Below are 16923 nucleotides of genomic sequence, written 5' to 3' on the forward strand. Positions count from 1 at the left end.
ATGCCAAATGAGTTCATATCATCCAAAATAAGCAGAGATAGATTCTGAAAGGCATATAATATTCCTAATCATAGAAAGTTCATGGGTTCCTTTTCTCTCTCTTGACCTTCTTGGAGAGCCATTCTTTTGGGTCTAAAAATACTTCAAGTTGCATCTTTGCCCAAAGGTCTTCAAAATGGTCGTGAAATCCCTGCTGAAACCAATCCAAAATTTCTGAAAACAATTCTCGAGGATTATCATCCCACAATTTCCTTAGCATTGCACAACTATCAATCGTTCTCTTCTTAGTCCTCATCTTGTTTAAAAGATTTCCAGCCCGCTTAAGACCTGATGCCTCAGGCTTCAAAATGCTAGCTGGTTGTGATGTCCTTTTACCAGCCAAAGCTTCAAAAGCAGCCTTCAGTGATGTAAGGCTTCCCTCCTCACCTAAAACATTTAACTTACCATCAGAGCTCAGAGACTTCTGGTTTAACAACTGTGCATCATCACCATAAACATCCAAATCACTATCATCTGCTGAATCGTAGGAAATTTCTGATTCACATTCATAGATCTCCCCGTGATCCTCATCATAGGAATTAAAACGTTCAGTTATCTCAGTCATAGAACTCCTTTCATCATCAAATGCCTCACTTATCTCCTTGATAACATTTTCCTCGATGGTATTCCCTTCAGAACCAAAGACGTCTGATTATCCAATTTGGAAGCTCTCTCAACTATCTCCTTAGAAGCTTTGCGCAGCTTCTGACACAAGTATTCAACTTCCCTTTGCTCTGTCACAAATACAAGTATACCACCAGGTGGCAATCTCTTGTGAATTGATAATATTTTCTTATATGTTTTGCCGACATAGTCCACCATCTCAGTTCTCTTGGAGAAATGAACAGTAACTGGGTATAGGCGAGTGGGGACTTCCATTACAGGCGGAGGATCACGGAGATTTTTTTGCCCAGATATAAAGTCCTCAACTCGAAGTGTAGCACTCATCAACACAAGTTTCAGTGGATATACTCTCTCTTCAGGGCTTACCGTTTGTCCTGAAAGAACTTTTTTTTGTTGCTCCTCATATTCTCTCTGCAATAAAGCACATAATCAAAAACGTCAAAAAGCGTAGAAGTCAAAGGAAGATAATTAAAGAAAAGGAGGGGGATGGGGAGAGTCAAGGAGAACTGGAGTCTTAGAGCGTAACCACTAATATTTTTAAAGCCACCTATGAATAATGAAATGACAACCAACTTTATGGAGATAGCAAACTATTATCTCACCTGACGCTCTCTTACTATACGAGAAAGCATACCGATAAGTATATCAGTGTTCAAACTCCTCTCATGAGCCTCGTCCAAGATTAAGATCGAGTAACGCCTTAAAAGAAAATCATTCTGCATAAAAGTGGAGGGTCAGGGAGGAGAAAATCAAAAGAAGATTATATAAACTTGCTTGATGTGATGACCCGACCCGTCTTCTCGTGAGAACCGCTCCGTTTCCCCCATTTCCTGCTTCGTTATGCTTCACTATCAGTGTCATGTGTGAACGAGTTAAATTGGGTTGATTTTTGGAAGGAAATGAGACACTTAATCTCTTTAAGGAAGGCTTGTTTTGGAAAAGTCAACCAGATGTTGACCTATGAGTTAGAGGGCTCGGATGTGGATTCCGACGATTTGGTTAGCTTCGGGAGATGATTTGTGACTTAGGAGTGTGATCGGAAGTGATTTTGGAGGTCCGGTGTAGAATTAGGCTTGAATTGGCGAAGTTAGTATTTTGGCAAATTCCGGTTGATAGGTGATATTTTGATCCGAGGGTCGGAATGGAATTTCGAGAGTTGTTGTAGCTTCGTTAGGTGATTTGGGATGTGTGTGCAAAATTTCAGGTTATTCGGAGGTGATTTGGTTGGGGTTTTGATCAAATGCGTGTTTCGGAAGTTTTAGAAGAACTTAGGCTTGAATCCGATGTAAATTTGGTGTTTTGATGTTAGTTTTGGTGTTTTGAGAGTGCAACTAAGTTTGAATGGTCATATGTGACGTGTTAGTATGTTCGTATGCGGTCCCGAGGAGCTCGGGTGAGTTTCGGATAGGTTTGCGCTGCGTTGTGCTCGTTTTTCTTATGCTTCGACATCGTTTCTTCAAGCATAAATGATATCGTATTGAACAAATGAGCTCTGATTACTGTTTTGAATAAAGTATTAGATCCGTATCGTAATTACGAACCCGTAGCAAAAAGAATCGTCGAATTTGAACATCGTATGAGGATTTTATGGTCATTTTACCAAGGTTGCCCAGATTTTCAGGTTAATGACGAAATTGCCCCTGACGGCGTATTAAAAACCTGCACTATTTGCAAATCTTAAAACCTACATATCTCCTTCATTATAAGGTCAAATTGAGTGATTCAAAAGCCTAAATTCATTAGAATTTCGCAAGGAATCCATTGGGAGCAGTAAAACGCGTGATCAGTATACCTATAATGAGCAGATCGAGTTTTCTTCCAATTTTTGAATGGGAAGAAGCTTCTGAGGCGATTTTTAAGAGAGAAAATCAGTGGGTATCACAGAGGTAAGTGATTTGATTATTGAAACTCGTTTATGGGTGATTATAGACCATAATCCCAGCCTTTAATTCATGAAAAACAGTAGAAAAATAGGATTTTGGGGCTTGAGATTATGAGACCTTTAGGGGTCGATTTGAGGGGTCAAACAGACTCCGATTTTGGTGTTCTTTATATGTACGGAATCGGGAGAAGATGAAGAACACTTTTCTGTAAAAATTTTTGAGTTTTGAGAAGTGGGCCCGGGGCTCGGGTTTTGTCAATTTCGGGATTATTGATGTTTTTCGATTATTTTCGATTGGGTATTGATCCTATAGCATAATGTGACGTATTCGTTGTGGTTTTGGTCAGATTCGACGTGCAAGGAGGTCGATTTGAGAGGCAAGGGCATAGCGAGCTAGGATTTTGGCCGGCTTGAGCTTAGTAATAGATGTAAATGCTGTGTTGAGGGTTTGAAACCCCGAATTTGCACATCGTAGTGCTATGTTGAGGTGACTTGCATGCCGGATAACGGGCGTGGGGTAGAGCACCGTCGGGGATTGTGACTTGGTCCGTCCCGCTTTATAAAATTACTACCTAATTGATTGAAGCTTAGTTGATATCCTTATAAAAATGGATTAATTGTCATAATTGGGCCTCGTGCCAATTGATTGAATCCTTCAGGGATTGCTCTTGCTGGTTTCTTACCATTTTTACATATAATTAAACTCAGTCCTAGTATTTGGCACTTTTTTTTGCAACTCAGCCTTTTTTTTTTCTCAAACATGGAACCTAAATAATATTTCTAATGAAGTTTGGGCTGAATATTTATATATTATTGTGCTCGAGGGACTTATATGATTCTGGACTGAGTATGGGATCGGGCTGCGCGCCGCAGCAGTATTATATTGATATGAGGCTTAGGGCCTAATGGATGCCACGAGATGGCTTGATATTGCGCTTGGGCCGTAAGGGGCCCCTCCCGGAGTCTGCACACCCCCAGTGAGCGCCGTCGACGATAAATAAATGGAGCGGGCTGTACGCCGCAGCGGGTACTAGAGAGTACCGTACTATTTGTTGCATTTCTTAATTGATTGTCATTCATTTACTTATCTTTTGCAGCATCATTGTTTTCATTGGTTTTATTGAGTTGATATTATCTGGATTGAACTACTATAATTATAGCTTACATTGTGCCTATCCAGGATTTCTTACTCTCAGCCTTTATTTATGTTTATTACTCTCTGGGTTGGAAGTACTCACATTACTCCCTGCACCTTGTGTGCAGATCTAGGTGCACCCACTGAGGCTGAGTGAAGATTTCTCTGCCAAGCATCATATCCGGGAGCATCAAGGTAGCTGCATGACGTTCGCAGTCATGATCTTCCCATCTAACCTATTTGCTTTATTTCCGCATTTCTCTAGAGCAGTATGTAGTAGGTTGACACCCGTGCATTAGAGGCTCAGACTTGTGACACCGGATTCTTCGGGCTGTGTAGTAGTATTTCTACTTGGGGTTTCCGCATGTTTTAACTATATTTCTGAGTTTCAGTATTATGATTTAGTAATTATTTGTGTTAATTGAATCATGAACTATATAAAAAGGGTTAAGGTTGTTGAATTGGTCGGGCTTGCCTAGCGGTGTGTTAGGCGCCATCACGACCGGGGTTGGGGTCGTGACACTTAACCAAATACAAATTCAAGAAAACTAACAGTAGGAAATTCAAATTGCTCAGAAGATAAATTAGAAGACAACAACAACTAAATCTTTGCAGTCACATCATTGTTTCCCCTTAATGTATAACAAATCATAGGACAACCTGCGCTTCAGTGGACAACCCTAACATGCAGGATCTAAGGCAAGTAAGACAAGTGATCATTTGGTACTGCTACAAATAGCAAATATCTATTCCTTCGCGCCTAACCCTTTTTTTTTAAAAGAAGAATGTATAACTTCAAAAAATCAATCTTTATGAAACAAGTAACATTCAAACAAAGGGTGCATTGCCTCTTTGAAGTGAAGAAGAAAAAGGCTTTGATAGACACTCTTGATCCGTGTTCGTCGTCCTAGACTAATCGTTAATTCATTTCATTCAACTATTTGGTTCTAACTCCATAGAGCATATACCAAAAAAATTAATAAAGTCACTTACCTGTCAAAAAATAGTTCCAACATATCAGTTTATGCAATTAGAATTTTAACTCATATCTGAAAAGCAAGGTCGAGCAACGCTTGAGTTTAAAACTTGATTCTCACTAAACACAAATTGGTAAAGAATAAAAGAAAACCAGACGGAACCATCTATAATGGACAAAAAGGAGCATGGATTGAATATCTCATGTAAAGTGGCATTGCACCGGTGAAACAACAAAGTTGGTTGAGTATGGCACTGAAGTACTGGAAAGCAACAGAACCACAACGACAAAAGCATGAAAGGATCTTTTTTCCTTGCGCAAAAGTTGAATGGACAAATCCTCCTTGAATATACTGATATATGACCCTCACTATGATCGCCAAAGGGGTAGAGCTCTTTGTCCCTCAACTTCCCCCTACCAAACAATAGCTTCATTCAGGAGAGTCCGAACATTTTGGAACCTTAATCCTTTTCTTTTAATGACATAAAAAGGAATTTTTTTACATATAGTCATCCTATTGTTTATAGGAAAGCATCAAGGATTAGTTAGGAGTTGGTTTTATGTCCATGTGTGAATTGTTCACATAAAACTGAAATTATTTCGAACTGTACATTATTGGGCTTTTTTTAACATTATTCGGCTCAATATGCAAATTGCAAAAATGACTAGGAGTGCCTAATCCATTGTTTCTCCCAAAAATAATTATATTAACAATTTTGTAATGAGACCTCAACCTGCAGCACTATCCCCCTCTCATTGCAAGAGGCTAAAAACAAAAACAATGGGATTATAGTTGCATTCACAAACATGCTTTGAACTGCATCCTGATTTTACTATTGTTCCCACTTCTGAACGACTTAACCTTTGCTTGGTAATTAAACTGGTTACCACTGCCCCTCCACATTATCTCAACAACTAAAGGAGTCACTAGTTCACTTTTCTTCTTTTCTGTTACCTTTCTCAACAAAAAAAAAACATTTAACTCCTAAACAAAAGCCAATAGTGTTAACAACAACAACAACAACAACAACAACAACCTAGTATAATCCCACTTAGTGGGGTCTGGGGAGGGTAGTGTGTACGCAGACCTTACCCCTACTCTGGGGTAGAGAGGCTGTTTCCAAATAGACCCCCGGCATCCTTCCCTCCAAGAACTTCCCACCTTGCTCTTGGGTAGACTCGAACTCACAACCTCTCGGTTGGAAGTGGGGTTACTTACCATCAGAGCAACCCCTCTTGTCTCTAAAGCCAATAGTGTAAAATTGGATTAAAAATGGGTCTGAATGGAGTGGAATGAACATAGCGGATTCATATAGCCAACTCCAACTAGTTTGAAATCAAGACACAGCTAATTGATAGAAACATCTCTCTTGCTTCTTTGAAAGTAATTTATAAAGTCTCAATTATTTCACTATTCAAGGTATTGCTCTAATTTTCTCAACCTTTTCTTAAATATTTAGCACTCAAATGGTGTGCACCCTTTTTCATAGTAAGGACAAAATATAAAGCACTTAAAAGGTAGGGACGAAGATTTCAATTTACCTAGACATTAATACTGACATCTTACCTGCAGTTCCCGAAGCAAAATTCCATCAGTCATGAACTTTATGGAGCAATTGTCTCCTATCCTCCTGTCATGTCTAACTTGGAAACCAACCTCTTTGCCAAGACTAAAACCAAGCTCAAATGCCACTCGTTTGGCAGTTGCAAGTACTGCAACATGGCGTGGTTGAGTCACACCAATAATACCACCACGACATTGGAATGATTTGAACCATAGCCAGCTTCATAAAGGAACTAAAAGATCCCAAACCAAAAGCAAGAGATAAAAACACTAAAACAAAACTAAAAATTAAGGAAGAATGAAATAAATAGAACTCTATGTTATCAACCGATGGAAAAGGAAGTGTTAGAATGGTTATGTAAATACTAAATAGTAGTAAATAACCCTAATCCCACATGTATCAGGAGTAGGACATGTTATGTATATATATATATAGGGCTCATTGTATCGTGTTTAACATATGAGAATAATATCAATAATATTTTCTCCCGTGCTTTCTCACATGGTATCAGAGCAACCAGGAGAAATTTAACGCTGTGCATAAATTCCAGCGACTCCGGGAAGAGAAAACAGTCAACCAGAAGCCCTTTTTTCCGGCAAAAATAGTCTGGCCACAAGAATCATACTATCTGTCAGTGTTGTGCAAAAACCAAAATCACCGGAAAGTAGATTAGAGCTCGGCAAGCAACCCAACAAAAAATCTCCGGCAGAACAGGCTGCACGCGCCCCCATGCGCCGCCGGACGAATTTCTCTTGCGAAGATCTGACGCCCATGCGCCGGCGCGTGAGGCACTTTCCAGGCACTCTTTTACGAAATTCTTTCAGAGCAGTTGGATCGCCCTCAAATTCCGACCCTACCTATAATTTTATTTTTTAATTCCGACCACTTTGAGTTTTTCCGGCGACTACTACAGTAATTTTTCGACAAAAACAACGTTTCCTTCATCCGTTTCAGCGAGTTTTCAGTTGATTCTTTCTATTATTTGGTGATAATTTTATAGACCTCACTTCCATCCAACGATGTCTTGGGGAGTCGATGCCTTCGGGTCTAATAGCCCAGGTTCTAGCAATTCTGGTGTTATGATTACCTCAAAACCTTTAATGGGAAGTTCAAACTACTTAGCTTGGGCTTCGTCTATAGAATTGTGGTGTTAAGGTCAAGGTGTTCAAGATCGTCTAATCACGAAGTCTAGTGAAGGAGATGAAAAAGCCAAAGCACTTTGGGAGAAGATCGATGCTCAATTATGCAGTATTCTGTGGCGATCTATTGATTCCAAGTTGATGCCCTTGTTTCATCCATTCGAGACATGTTATTTGGGTTGGGAAAAAGCTCGCACTTTATACACTAATGACATATCTCGTTTCTATGATGTGATATCGCGAATGACAAATTTAAAGAAACATGAATTAGATATGTCTACTTACTTGGGACAAGTACACGCGGTCATGGAGGAATTTGAGAAGTTGATGCCAGCTTCTGCTAGTGTTGCAAAGCAGCAAGAGCAGCGACAAAAGATGTTTCTAGTTCTTACTCTTGCTGGGCTTCCTAATGATCTTGACTCGGTACGCAATCAGATTTTGTCTAGTCCGACTGTCCCCCACAGTTGATGAATTATTCTCTCGATTATTTCGCCTTACTGCAGCACCAAGTCACCCAGTGATCTCATCACAGACACTTGACTCATCTGTTCTCGCATCCTATACAGTGGACAATCGGGCATTCCATACTATGGAGAATAGACAAGGAGGAGGTCGTTTTGGAAGATCTAGACCCAAGTGCTCTTATTGTCATAAACTTGGACACACTCGTGACGTGTGCTATTCTTTACATGGCCGCCCACCCAAAAATGCTTATGTTGCTCAGACTAAGACTACTGGTAAGCAGGGATTTTCTTTATCTGAAGGGGAGTATAATGAGTTACTTCAATATCAAGCAAGTAAGCAGACATCTCCACAAGTAGCCTTTGTTGCTCAGACTGATACTTCTGTTGCTGGAAATTCTTTTACTTGTGTTTCCCAGTCTAGTACTGTTGGACAATATGTTGTGGACTCAACCGCTTCTGATCATATCTCTGGTAATAAATCACTTTTGTCAAATATTGCGTATTCACAGTCTCTTCCCACTGTTACTTTAGCCAATAGGTCTCATAACTAAAGCAAAAGGAGTTGGACAAGCGAATCCCCTACCCTCTGTCACTCTATATTCCATTCTTTATGTCCCTGGATGTCCTTTTAATCTTGCAATTGTTAGTCGTTTGACTCGTGCCCTCCATTGTGGTATATATTTTATTGATGATTCTTTTATTATGCAGGACCGCAGTACGGGCCAGACGATTGGAACAAGACTTGAATCAGAAGGCCTTTACTACTTTAACTCACTCACTTCCTCCAAGGCATGTCTAGTTACAGATCCTCCAGACCTAATTCACAGACGTTTAGGACATCCAAGCTTATGCAAGCTCCAGAAGATGGTGCCTAGTTTGTCTAGTTTATCTACATTAGAGTGTGAGTCATGTCAGCTTGGGAAACATACCCGAGCCTCCTTTCCTCGTAGTATTGAGAGTCATGTAGAGTTTGTTTTTTCTTTAGTTCATTCTGATATATGGGGTCCTAGTAGAGTCAGTTCAACCTTGGAATTTGGTTATTTTGTTAGTTTCATTAATGATCATTCAAGATTTACTTGGATTTTCTTAATGAAAGATCGTTCTGAGTTGTTTTCTATATTCCAGAATTTTTTTGCTGAAATTAAAAATCAATTTGGTGTTTCTATTCGCACTATTCGCAGTGATAATGCCTTCGAATATTTATCCTCTCAATTTCAGCAGTTTATGACTTCTCAAGGAATTATTCATCAGACCTCTTGTCCTTATACCCCTCAGCAAAATGGGGTTGCAGAGAGAAAGAATAGGCATATTATTAAGACTGCTCACACACTTCTCATTGAATCTCATGTTCCGTTGTGTGTTTGGGGCGATGCAGTTATCACAACTTGTTATTTGGTTAATCGGATGCCTTCATCTCCCATCCAGAATAAGATTCTGTATGCAGTATTGTTTTCCCAGTCACCCTTATACTCTGTTCCCCCTCGTGTTTTTGGGAGCACTTGTTTCGTTCATAACTTAGCCCCTGGGAAAGATAAGTTAGCTCCTCGTGTTCTCAACTGTGTCTTCCTTGGTTATTCTCGTGTTCATAAGGGATATCGTTGTTACTCACCTGATCTTCGTAGGTACTTTATGTCCTTTGACGTCACATTTTTTGAGTCTAAACCTTTCTTTACCTCTTCTAACCATTCTGACCACCTTGATATATCTGAGAAAGAATTGCAGCCCATGTCACTTGGCCTAACAGCCCAACCAAAAATGGACCACATTTGAAGCTCTTACCCTATTTAGCCCATGTTATACATAACTTGAAAGAAATTTTTCAGCCTTTAGCCCACTATTAAAGACATACTTTTAGGGTTTTTATTATTTTCTTCTTTCTTCATTCCCTTCTCTCTCACCGCCTCTCACTTCTTTCTTTCTAGCGCACATAGATCCCTCATCCTCTCTTAACCTATCCCCCGCTATTCCCCCTCCCCTACCCCCCACGCAGTTCTGTCATTAATGGGTCGAAGAAGGCTCGGGCTCCTACTCCGTCGTCCATGGTGGCAAGCACAAGAATATTGAAGATTTTTGAAAGAAACATGAAAATACACACAGATCTGAAAATAAATAGCTCTCAAACTTGATTTGCACCAAAAAATAACCACTAATGTTGGAAGATTTTGAAGTTTGAAGTTCTGGTCATTATTATTATGACCTAGTCTCGATTTTGAAATTAGGTTTGGATAAAAATCATAACTATGTAGCAGTTTGTATCAACACTGTATACTAGTGTATCATTGTGTATATGGATATACAAACACCTCTTATACACTATTATACATGTTTATACAAGTTATACAGTATTGTATAATTGTGTATAATATTGTATAATTATATATTTTTTCAGTTTATAAGGATGTATATACATTGTTAGTGTGTAAGAGGCCTCTATAGAAGTTTGACACTTTCTTCTCTTCTTCTTTTTCGTGTAATATGTTGTATGAGCGTTGGAGGGATTCTACAATTCATTTACCAAGTTTTTATTTTCTTTTATCCTGTTGGATTGCTTCAGCAATTGCACATAAAAGTGTTTGAATTTCTTACCTTCAGATAATATGTACTATTCAGGATTTTTGAGTTGCGTTGTGACTGATTTGCATTTTTTTATCAAATGCTTAATAATCAAAGGAAATCAACAGAATGAAAACAACTGGTTGTATACAGAGGGAGCAAAATAAGTTGTCTTTCGTGAATTAGCCTATTATTTTTTGGGCTATAGATTTGCAAAGTGGTATCTAGGCTTTTATGTTGCAAGTTAGGTGTGTGAGTTGTATTCATCTGAAATTATCCAAAAAAAAAAAAAAAAATTCCACCTTTTCGCCATTGCCGCCGCTTTAGATCCAATCACAATCTCAAACGCCGGCGTTTCACTTCTCTCAGCAATCTCTTATGGCCGGCATTATCGTCCCTCCCTCCTCTTTACAATCTCCCGTCATTCACATTAACATCAAAAACACTTCTATCTCGCCTCATCCTCACAAAAATGCCCTAGCTTTTCCAATTCTCTCCGGCTCTGGCAGCTCCATTCTCCTAATCAGAAGCAAAAAGCGGCTAGAAACGACACCTTTCACTGTTTTATCGCAGAATAATTCCGTTACTAGTGTTGAATTTTCGGATAATTCTGAACAGACAAAGAGTCCAATTATCGCAATTGATAATTATGATAGCTTCACTTATAATCTCTGTCAGGTATGCCAAAAAGTTAAGAAGAATTATTATCTTAGTTTGTCTTGATTTTGCTCTTTTTCTTTTCTTTTTTTGTTGATAATTTTGTAATATATTGAAGTTGGAGCTAAATATTGATTTTGAAATATTAAGGAATGTAGAAATTATTATTTTGGTGTTTCTTATTATTATTATTTTTGAAGTATATGGGAGAGCTTGGATGCAATTTCGAGGTTTATCGTAACGACGAGCTTAGTGTGGATGAACTGAAAAAGTAATACATAATTCTTTTTTGTCAAGCTGTTATAGTATAGTTACAATATTTGTGTTCCAACAAGTGTAAGCTAGCATGCGCATGCTGTTGGAGGAGTGCTCTTTTCTTACTCCTTAAACCTGATTAAGTTGATACCATAAGTTCTAGAAAAGTAAAATGATTAAGGGGAATACTAATATCACCTGGACCAGGTAAGAAAAGTTACCCAAATATATGAAGTTATCATTTTACTTTTCTAGAACTTATGGAAAGATAGTTACTTTTGATCTTATTTTATTTGGAATAGGTACACCCTAAGATTCAGGGATATCATTACAAACTGTACTGGAACTTGGACCAACTGTACCATTATTTGGTGTTTGTATGGGTTTGCAATGCATCGGAGAGGCTTTTGGAGGTATGTTATTGAATCAGGCAATCAACTATATTTGGAGCTCTTTTGTTGTTTGAATAAGTTGAGTCTTGTTTATGGATAGTTTGTTAATTTCTGTTCTGTTTGGAAGAGAAAGAAATACAATTTGGTTTTTAAAATCCTTTAATTAAGTTCATTATCCCTCTCCAATATCAAAATCACTATCGTCACTTAACAGCTGATCCAAGAAAGTTTATTCTCAGATGAATCATAGATATTGTACAGAATGGTAGATACTTGGGTAAACTGTTAGATATGTACCATATCACACACTTCAGTGTCATTTGTTTTGAGGTATTAGGTAAAGTGATTACACATATAGTTTGGTATTATTTGTCTTATGTTTGGTTGCTATTATCATTAACTTTTATGATAATCTCGGTAGTATTTAATACTAGAAAGCATTGAATAACTTGTACCTATGTTGGCTATATATGTTTATTATAGTAGCTCTTCTTCTCAAATCTTTCAGAATACTCCATATATAAACGACAACACTATTACATCGTGTTATGTCATTTATTGTGTCTTTGCTTGGTTATAGGTTTTTGCTCGTTTAAACCATTTCTTGGTAAATCTGTATAATCGAACCCAGATTGAAAGAGCTTAAAGGCACTGTCTAGATGGGGTTGCATCCTTTTTTTTATACGTGTAAATAGTGCAATTTAGGAAGGAGGATATTCTAATTGAACCTTTTTCATGCTTTTCTTGTTTTACCCCCAAAACAATAACTATAAATAAAGAGATGAGCATATTAGATTTTCTTTTCAATCCGCTAAGAAATTGCCATTAGAAAGGGCCAAGGATATGACTGCAAACAAAACTTTATCCATTTCAAAACCAAACACACAACTCCGCTATGTGAGTTTGCTCGCATTTGCCATTTCCAAGTCCGGATAAAGGAAGAGGGTTGTGGTAGTTAACAACCAGCTAGGGTAAAACTAGTCAATTTTGTTATGAACTCTCACAATACATAACACATTTCATGGAGCTGAATGGAATGGAAAGAGTTGTATAACCGATCTCGACTAGCTTGAGATTGAGACGGGTAGTTGTTAAAACTAAATATTACATGTTTTAGATTATAGCATTATATTTGTATCAAATTCTTAATGCAATATACCATAATCCAACAGGAAACTTTGAGTATGACAGACAATCTTCTGGAGTTAATGTTTAAGTTGATGTATCTAAAAGCTCTACTTTTCCTTCTTCTTATGCAAGTAGTCAATTGTGTATGTTTCACTTCCCTAATCCTCCTCCATGTGAATCTGTTCCTTTGCAGGAAAAATTGTGCGTTCTCCATATGGGGTGATGCATGGAAAAAGCTCCCTTGTATGTTATAATGAAGGTGGGGAAGATGGCTTATTTGCGGGGCTATCAAAGTAAGCTCTACTTAATCTGATAATTGATTAGAAATTTGTCTGAACAAATTGCATTGTGGTGTTTATACAACAACATACCCAGTATAATCCCACATAGTGGGGTATGGGGAGGGTAGTGTGTACGCAGACCTTACCCTTACCTTGTGGAGGTAGAGAGGCTGTTTCCAATAGACCCTCGGCTCAAGCAAGCATAGGTACCCCGATAATAACAAGAAACAAGACGGGAGTCGGGACAACACCAAAAAATCATGTAAAAGCAGCATACATAACAAGATAGTAAGACGATCAAAATGCAACAAGCCTACTACCAACCAAATGCGAGAGTACGTACTAACATTACCAGTATGAATAATCTAGATTACCTTACCTACTTTCCCTTTCGAAATTCCAGCAAAAAAAGGAACTATGAGAACTTGAGCGGAAGATTAAAAGGAAATACAGTCACTACATTAAAGCTCCCTACTAGTAAAAATTTTTGGAGTTAAGTCCAAATTGGAATCTACCACAAGAAACCTCCCATCCTCCCCTCTCTGCCATGAGCTTGTTTCATTTAGTGCATAATGTAGGAGTATGCCAAGATAAGTTTATGATTTTCTTTAATCAAGATAAGTGAATTTCTTCATTGAAGGTTTAGATCATCATTTGCTACGAGTTACATCTCATTTCATTCTTAATTCTAGGTCGAACATTTCAAAAATGGCTGATCATAATCAAATGATGCTGACACACTTTCAAGTCAGCGATGTAATCTCTGTAACTAACGACGTGGAGCCACTCATTTAATCAAGCAGCAAATAGCTGACTCTCTCTCTCTCTCTCTCTTATTGTTGTGGTCTCACAAGTGAATTCTTTTATTTGCTGTTTAGTATTTGTCTTAACAATATCAATATTTGTCATATGCGGCAAAAGAATCATGTACATTTAATTGTATAGTTGATGTAGACATAGTACAAAGACCTTAGGTTGTGGGAGGACATGAGAAAACACGTTTAGATCTACGCAAGTGTAGCACCTAGTTTTTGTTTGCTGGGATCTGCTCTTACATATCAGCATTATTTCTCTACTCGGCAACTGTCCATCCACCCACTTAATTGGTTTAGGTTAATTTAAATTCTACCTTGAGTATGCCAGTCTAAAACATCCTTGGAATACTAGTGCCTCTTCTATCATCTTAAAATAGGTGGAACTTTGTTTGATTTATGCTGACATCTTGATATTACCTATCTCATTTTAGCCCCCTCACAGCTGGTAGATACCACAGCCTTGTAATAGATAAGGACACTTTCCCCAAAGACGATCTTGAGATAACTGCGTGGACAGAAGATGGTCTTATAGTACAAAGTTTATCGACATCTACAGGTAAATATTTTCATCCTTTTGAACAGAATTAGACTAGATTTAGAATTTTGATTATGGGTTCTGGATTCTAGAAAAGGTAGGTTACTGGGTTCTAGATAAATTAATTAATTATATACATTAAGTAGATTTCTTAACACACAGAGGTTTGGCCAAAGCTGTTGGGTTCTACCGCACCCGGTACTAGAACTCTAGCTCCGACCCTGATTGCCTTGAGCTGTCTATTTGATTTGATGAAGAGTTTTAAAATTTAGAAAATGTTGTATGGTGATGTGAATTAATAAAGTGTATTTTAAGACTTGATTGGTTGTTTGCAACTTGCTTGTGGTTAATGCAGGGGGTGCAATTCCATCCTGAAAGCATCATCACAGCTGAAGGCAAGACAATAGTTCGCAATTTTGTCAAATTGATAGAGAAGAAGGAAAAAGCAGAAACTCTTTAATCATGTACAATATTGTGATTTTGCCTAAAATAACCAATACAAAAGTATGTTCGTTTTCTTTGTTGTAACTTGTAACTAGCAAAGGTAATTTAAAAGTTGTCAATACTTGTATTCTTCTCCTTGTAGTCCACATCCTGTTGCAATACTATAATAATATACTTTCCAAAGCAGTGGGAAATGACTCTTTTCTACAGCAACATGATGTTAAGTTTACCTAAAAATCAGAAACTAAGACAGAGACTCCACCTTCCTGTTGAGAACTGTGAAGGCAACTAGGACCTCTTACAAATTCTAAACATTAGAATTGAAGGGAAAGTGGGGGAGGACGTACTTGGTGTTATTTTCTTCTTTCCTTTCCATTTTTTTATCTTTAGTCTTTTCCACGGGTTTAGAGCCGTGGAAACAGCCTCTTGCAGAAATGCAGGGTAATGTTGCGTACGATAGACCTTTGTGGTTCGGCCCTTCCCCCAACCCCGTGCATAGTGGGAGCTTAGTGCATCGGGCTGCCCTTTTTTTTTTTCCTTTACCTAATGACGGTGGAATATTTTACAAATAAGTTTCCTTCTGTTTCTCGTAAGTGTAACCATATGTCGTAATACGAGTGTAACCATATGTCGTAATTTATTGTAAGTGACTTGTTTAGATTTCTAGGAATATAAACAAATTCGACACGATCAAAATTATCATTGTAGCATCATATTTATTTCATAGAGCCAACCTAAACTCCTATTATTTTCTCTTCTCTGTTCATATCGCAAAGAATACAAATTTTTTTATGGATGATATATGAATATGTGTAGATCATACTTTTCATTCCGCTTTTTGTCCCTATATTAATAGGAGTGGAATATATTCTTTTTTTAACTGCAACTTTTGTCATATGTGAGCTTTTCAGAGTGTTTTATTATTTAGTATAGTCATGATTTCATCAATCTATCAATCTATTATTGTAAATATGCAATGTAAAAATATGACGTCTTTGCGTAACAAAAATTCAATGGTCAAATACATGTGAGTCAAGTTGCGATGCATATTAGATTTGAACTTGCATTTTCGTGAGGGACAGAGTAAGGATATACTCGGCAAAAAGAAAAAGAAAAAAAAAGTAGAAAATCTTTAATCAAACATTTTTATTTTTTTGATAAGGGATCCAACATGTTGGGATTTAACTTTTATATACTGATAAAAATCCGTTTACACTATCAATACAATTTAACTTATGATCATTTTACTTGTAAGGTTATCATGTTAGATTTGATGTGAAGAGTTACTTATTGTTGTAGGTCAATTTTACCTAAAGGTGTCAAGGTGCCAGGTCGGGCCAGTCGAGGTAGAGGAAAAGGGAACTGGCCGGTTTCGGTACCGGGCCGGTTACGGGTTATTTTTAGCAGGTTTATCGGTTCCGAGCTTCCCTGGTGCTAAATTTAATCGGAACGGATCCGGGCCGCGCCGGTTTTATTCATTTATTTATTATATATATTTTTTATTTTGTATAATAATCGTAATTTATATTAAGATAAAGTAAAAATGTAAAATACTAAAAACTAACGTATAAAAAGAATGTTTGAATAAATTTCAAAGGCTTTAAAAGCCTTATATTTGAAAAATTCATTACGAATTAAGATAATACAATGAACATGAAAAAAAAAAACTTATAGTATAAGTATTATACTGGAGTGTTGATTCTTGATATGTAAGGATCAAACTTCAAATGCTTTCATTTCAAATTTTCATTGCATAATAATACTTCAAATTAATCTAATAAACTAAAACATTAAGCTTAAATAAGTCTAGCAATTAAAATAACATAAATTGTCTCAAATCAACTTAAATACGAATTTCTAGAGGACGGTCAAGACAAGTCTTCATATACCTCCTTAAACACCCAGTACCTCCCACTTTCGACGAACATCTAAGACTCGACCACAGTTCTTGCATTTTACTTTGCGAACTTCTTCACTTTCTTCTACCACCTCAATGTTTCCAAACATATGAGCGCACTCTAGAAGCACGAGGCATGATT

The 16923-nt window shown here is 37.5% G+C and overlaps 1 protein-coding gene and 1 pseudogene across 1 annotated transcript; one reads left to right on the plus strand and one right to left on the minus strand.

The window, feature by feature from the left end:
* Nucleotides 1-362: 362 nt before the first annotated feature.
* LOC109240261 (ATP-dependent RNA helicase DEAH13-like) lies at nucleotides 363-7166 on the minus strand. The gene is made up of 6 exons (XM_019406892.1): nucleotides 7105-7166; nucleotides 6880-7012; nucleotides 6739-6827; nucleotides 6224-6440; nucleotides 1266-1379; nucleotides 363-1074 (listed from the first exon to the last, which is right to left on the minus strand). Exons 1-6 carry the CDS (start codon nucleotides 7164-7166, stop codon nucleotides 634-636), a joined length of 1056 nt encoding a protein of 351 aa, XP_019262437.1. The 3' UTR covers nucleotides 363-633.
* A 500-nt stretch (nucleotides 7167-7666) lies between these two features.
* On the plus strand, nucleotides 7667-15015 carry LOC109240262 (annotated as a pseudogene).
* Nucleotides 15016-16923: the final 1908 nt, after the last annotated feature.

This window comes from Nicotiana attenuata, unplaced genomic scaffold (assembly GCF_001879085.1).
Source record: "Nicotiana attenuata strain UT unplaced genomic scaffold, NIATTr2, whole genome shotgun sequence".
NCBI lineage: Eukaryota > Viridiplantae > Streptophyta > Magnoliopsida > Solanales > Solanaceae > Nicotiana > Nicotiana attenuata.

What these genes read in the sequence shown, in the direction of transcription:
- LOC109240261 (XM_019406892.1), bottom strand. Translation starts at nt 7,166, where the DNA reads ATGAAGGAAACGTTGTTTTTGTCGAAAAATTACTGTAGTAGTCGCCGG. An exon ending in CGCCGGAAAAACTCAAAGTG is followed by an intron (nt 7,013 to 7,104) that starts GTCGGAATTAAA and finishes GTGCCTGGAAAG; the next exon opens with TGCCTCACGCGCCGGCGCAT. An exon ending in GTATAGTAAGAGAGCGTCAG is followed by an intron (nt 1,075 to 1,265) that starts GTGAGATAATAG and finishes GCTTTATTGCAG; the next exon opens with AGAGAATATGAGGAGCAACA.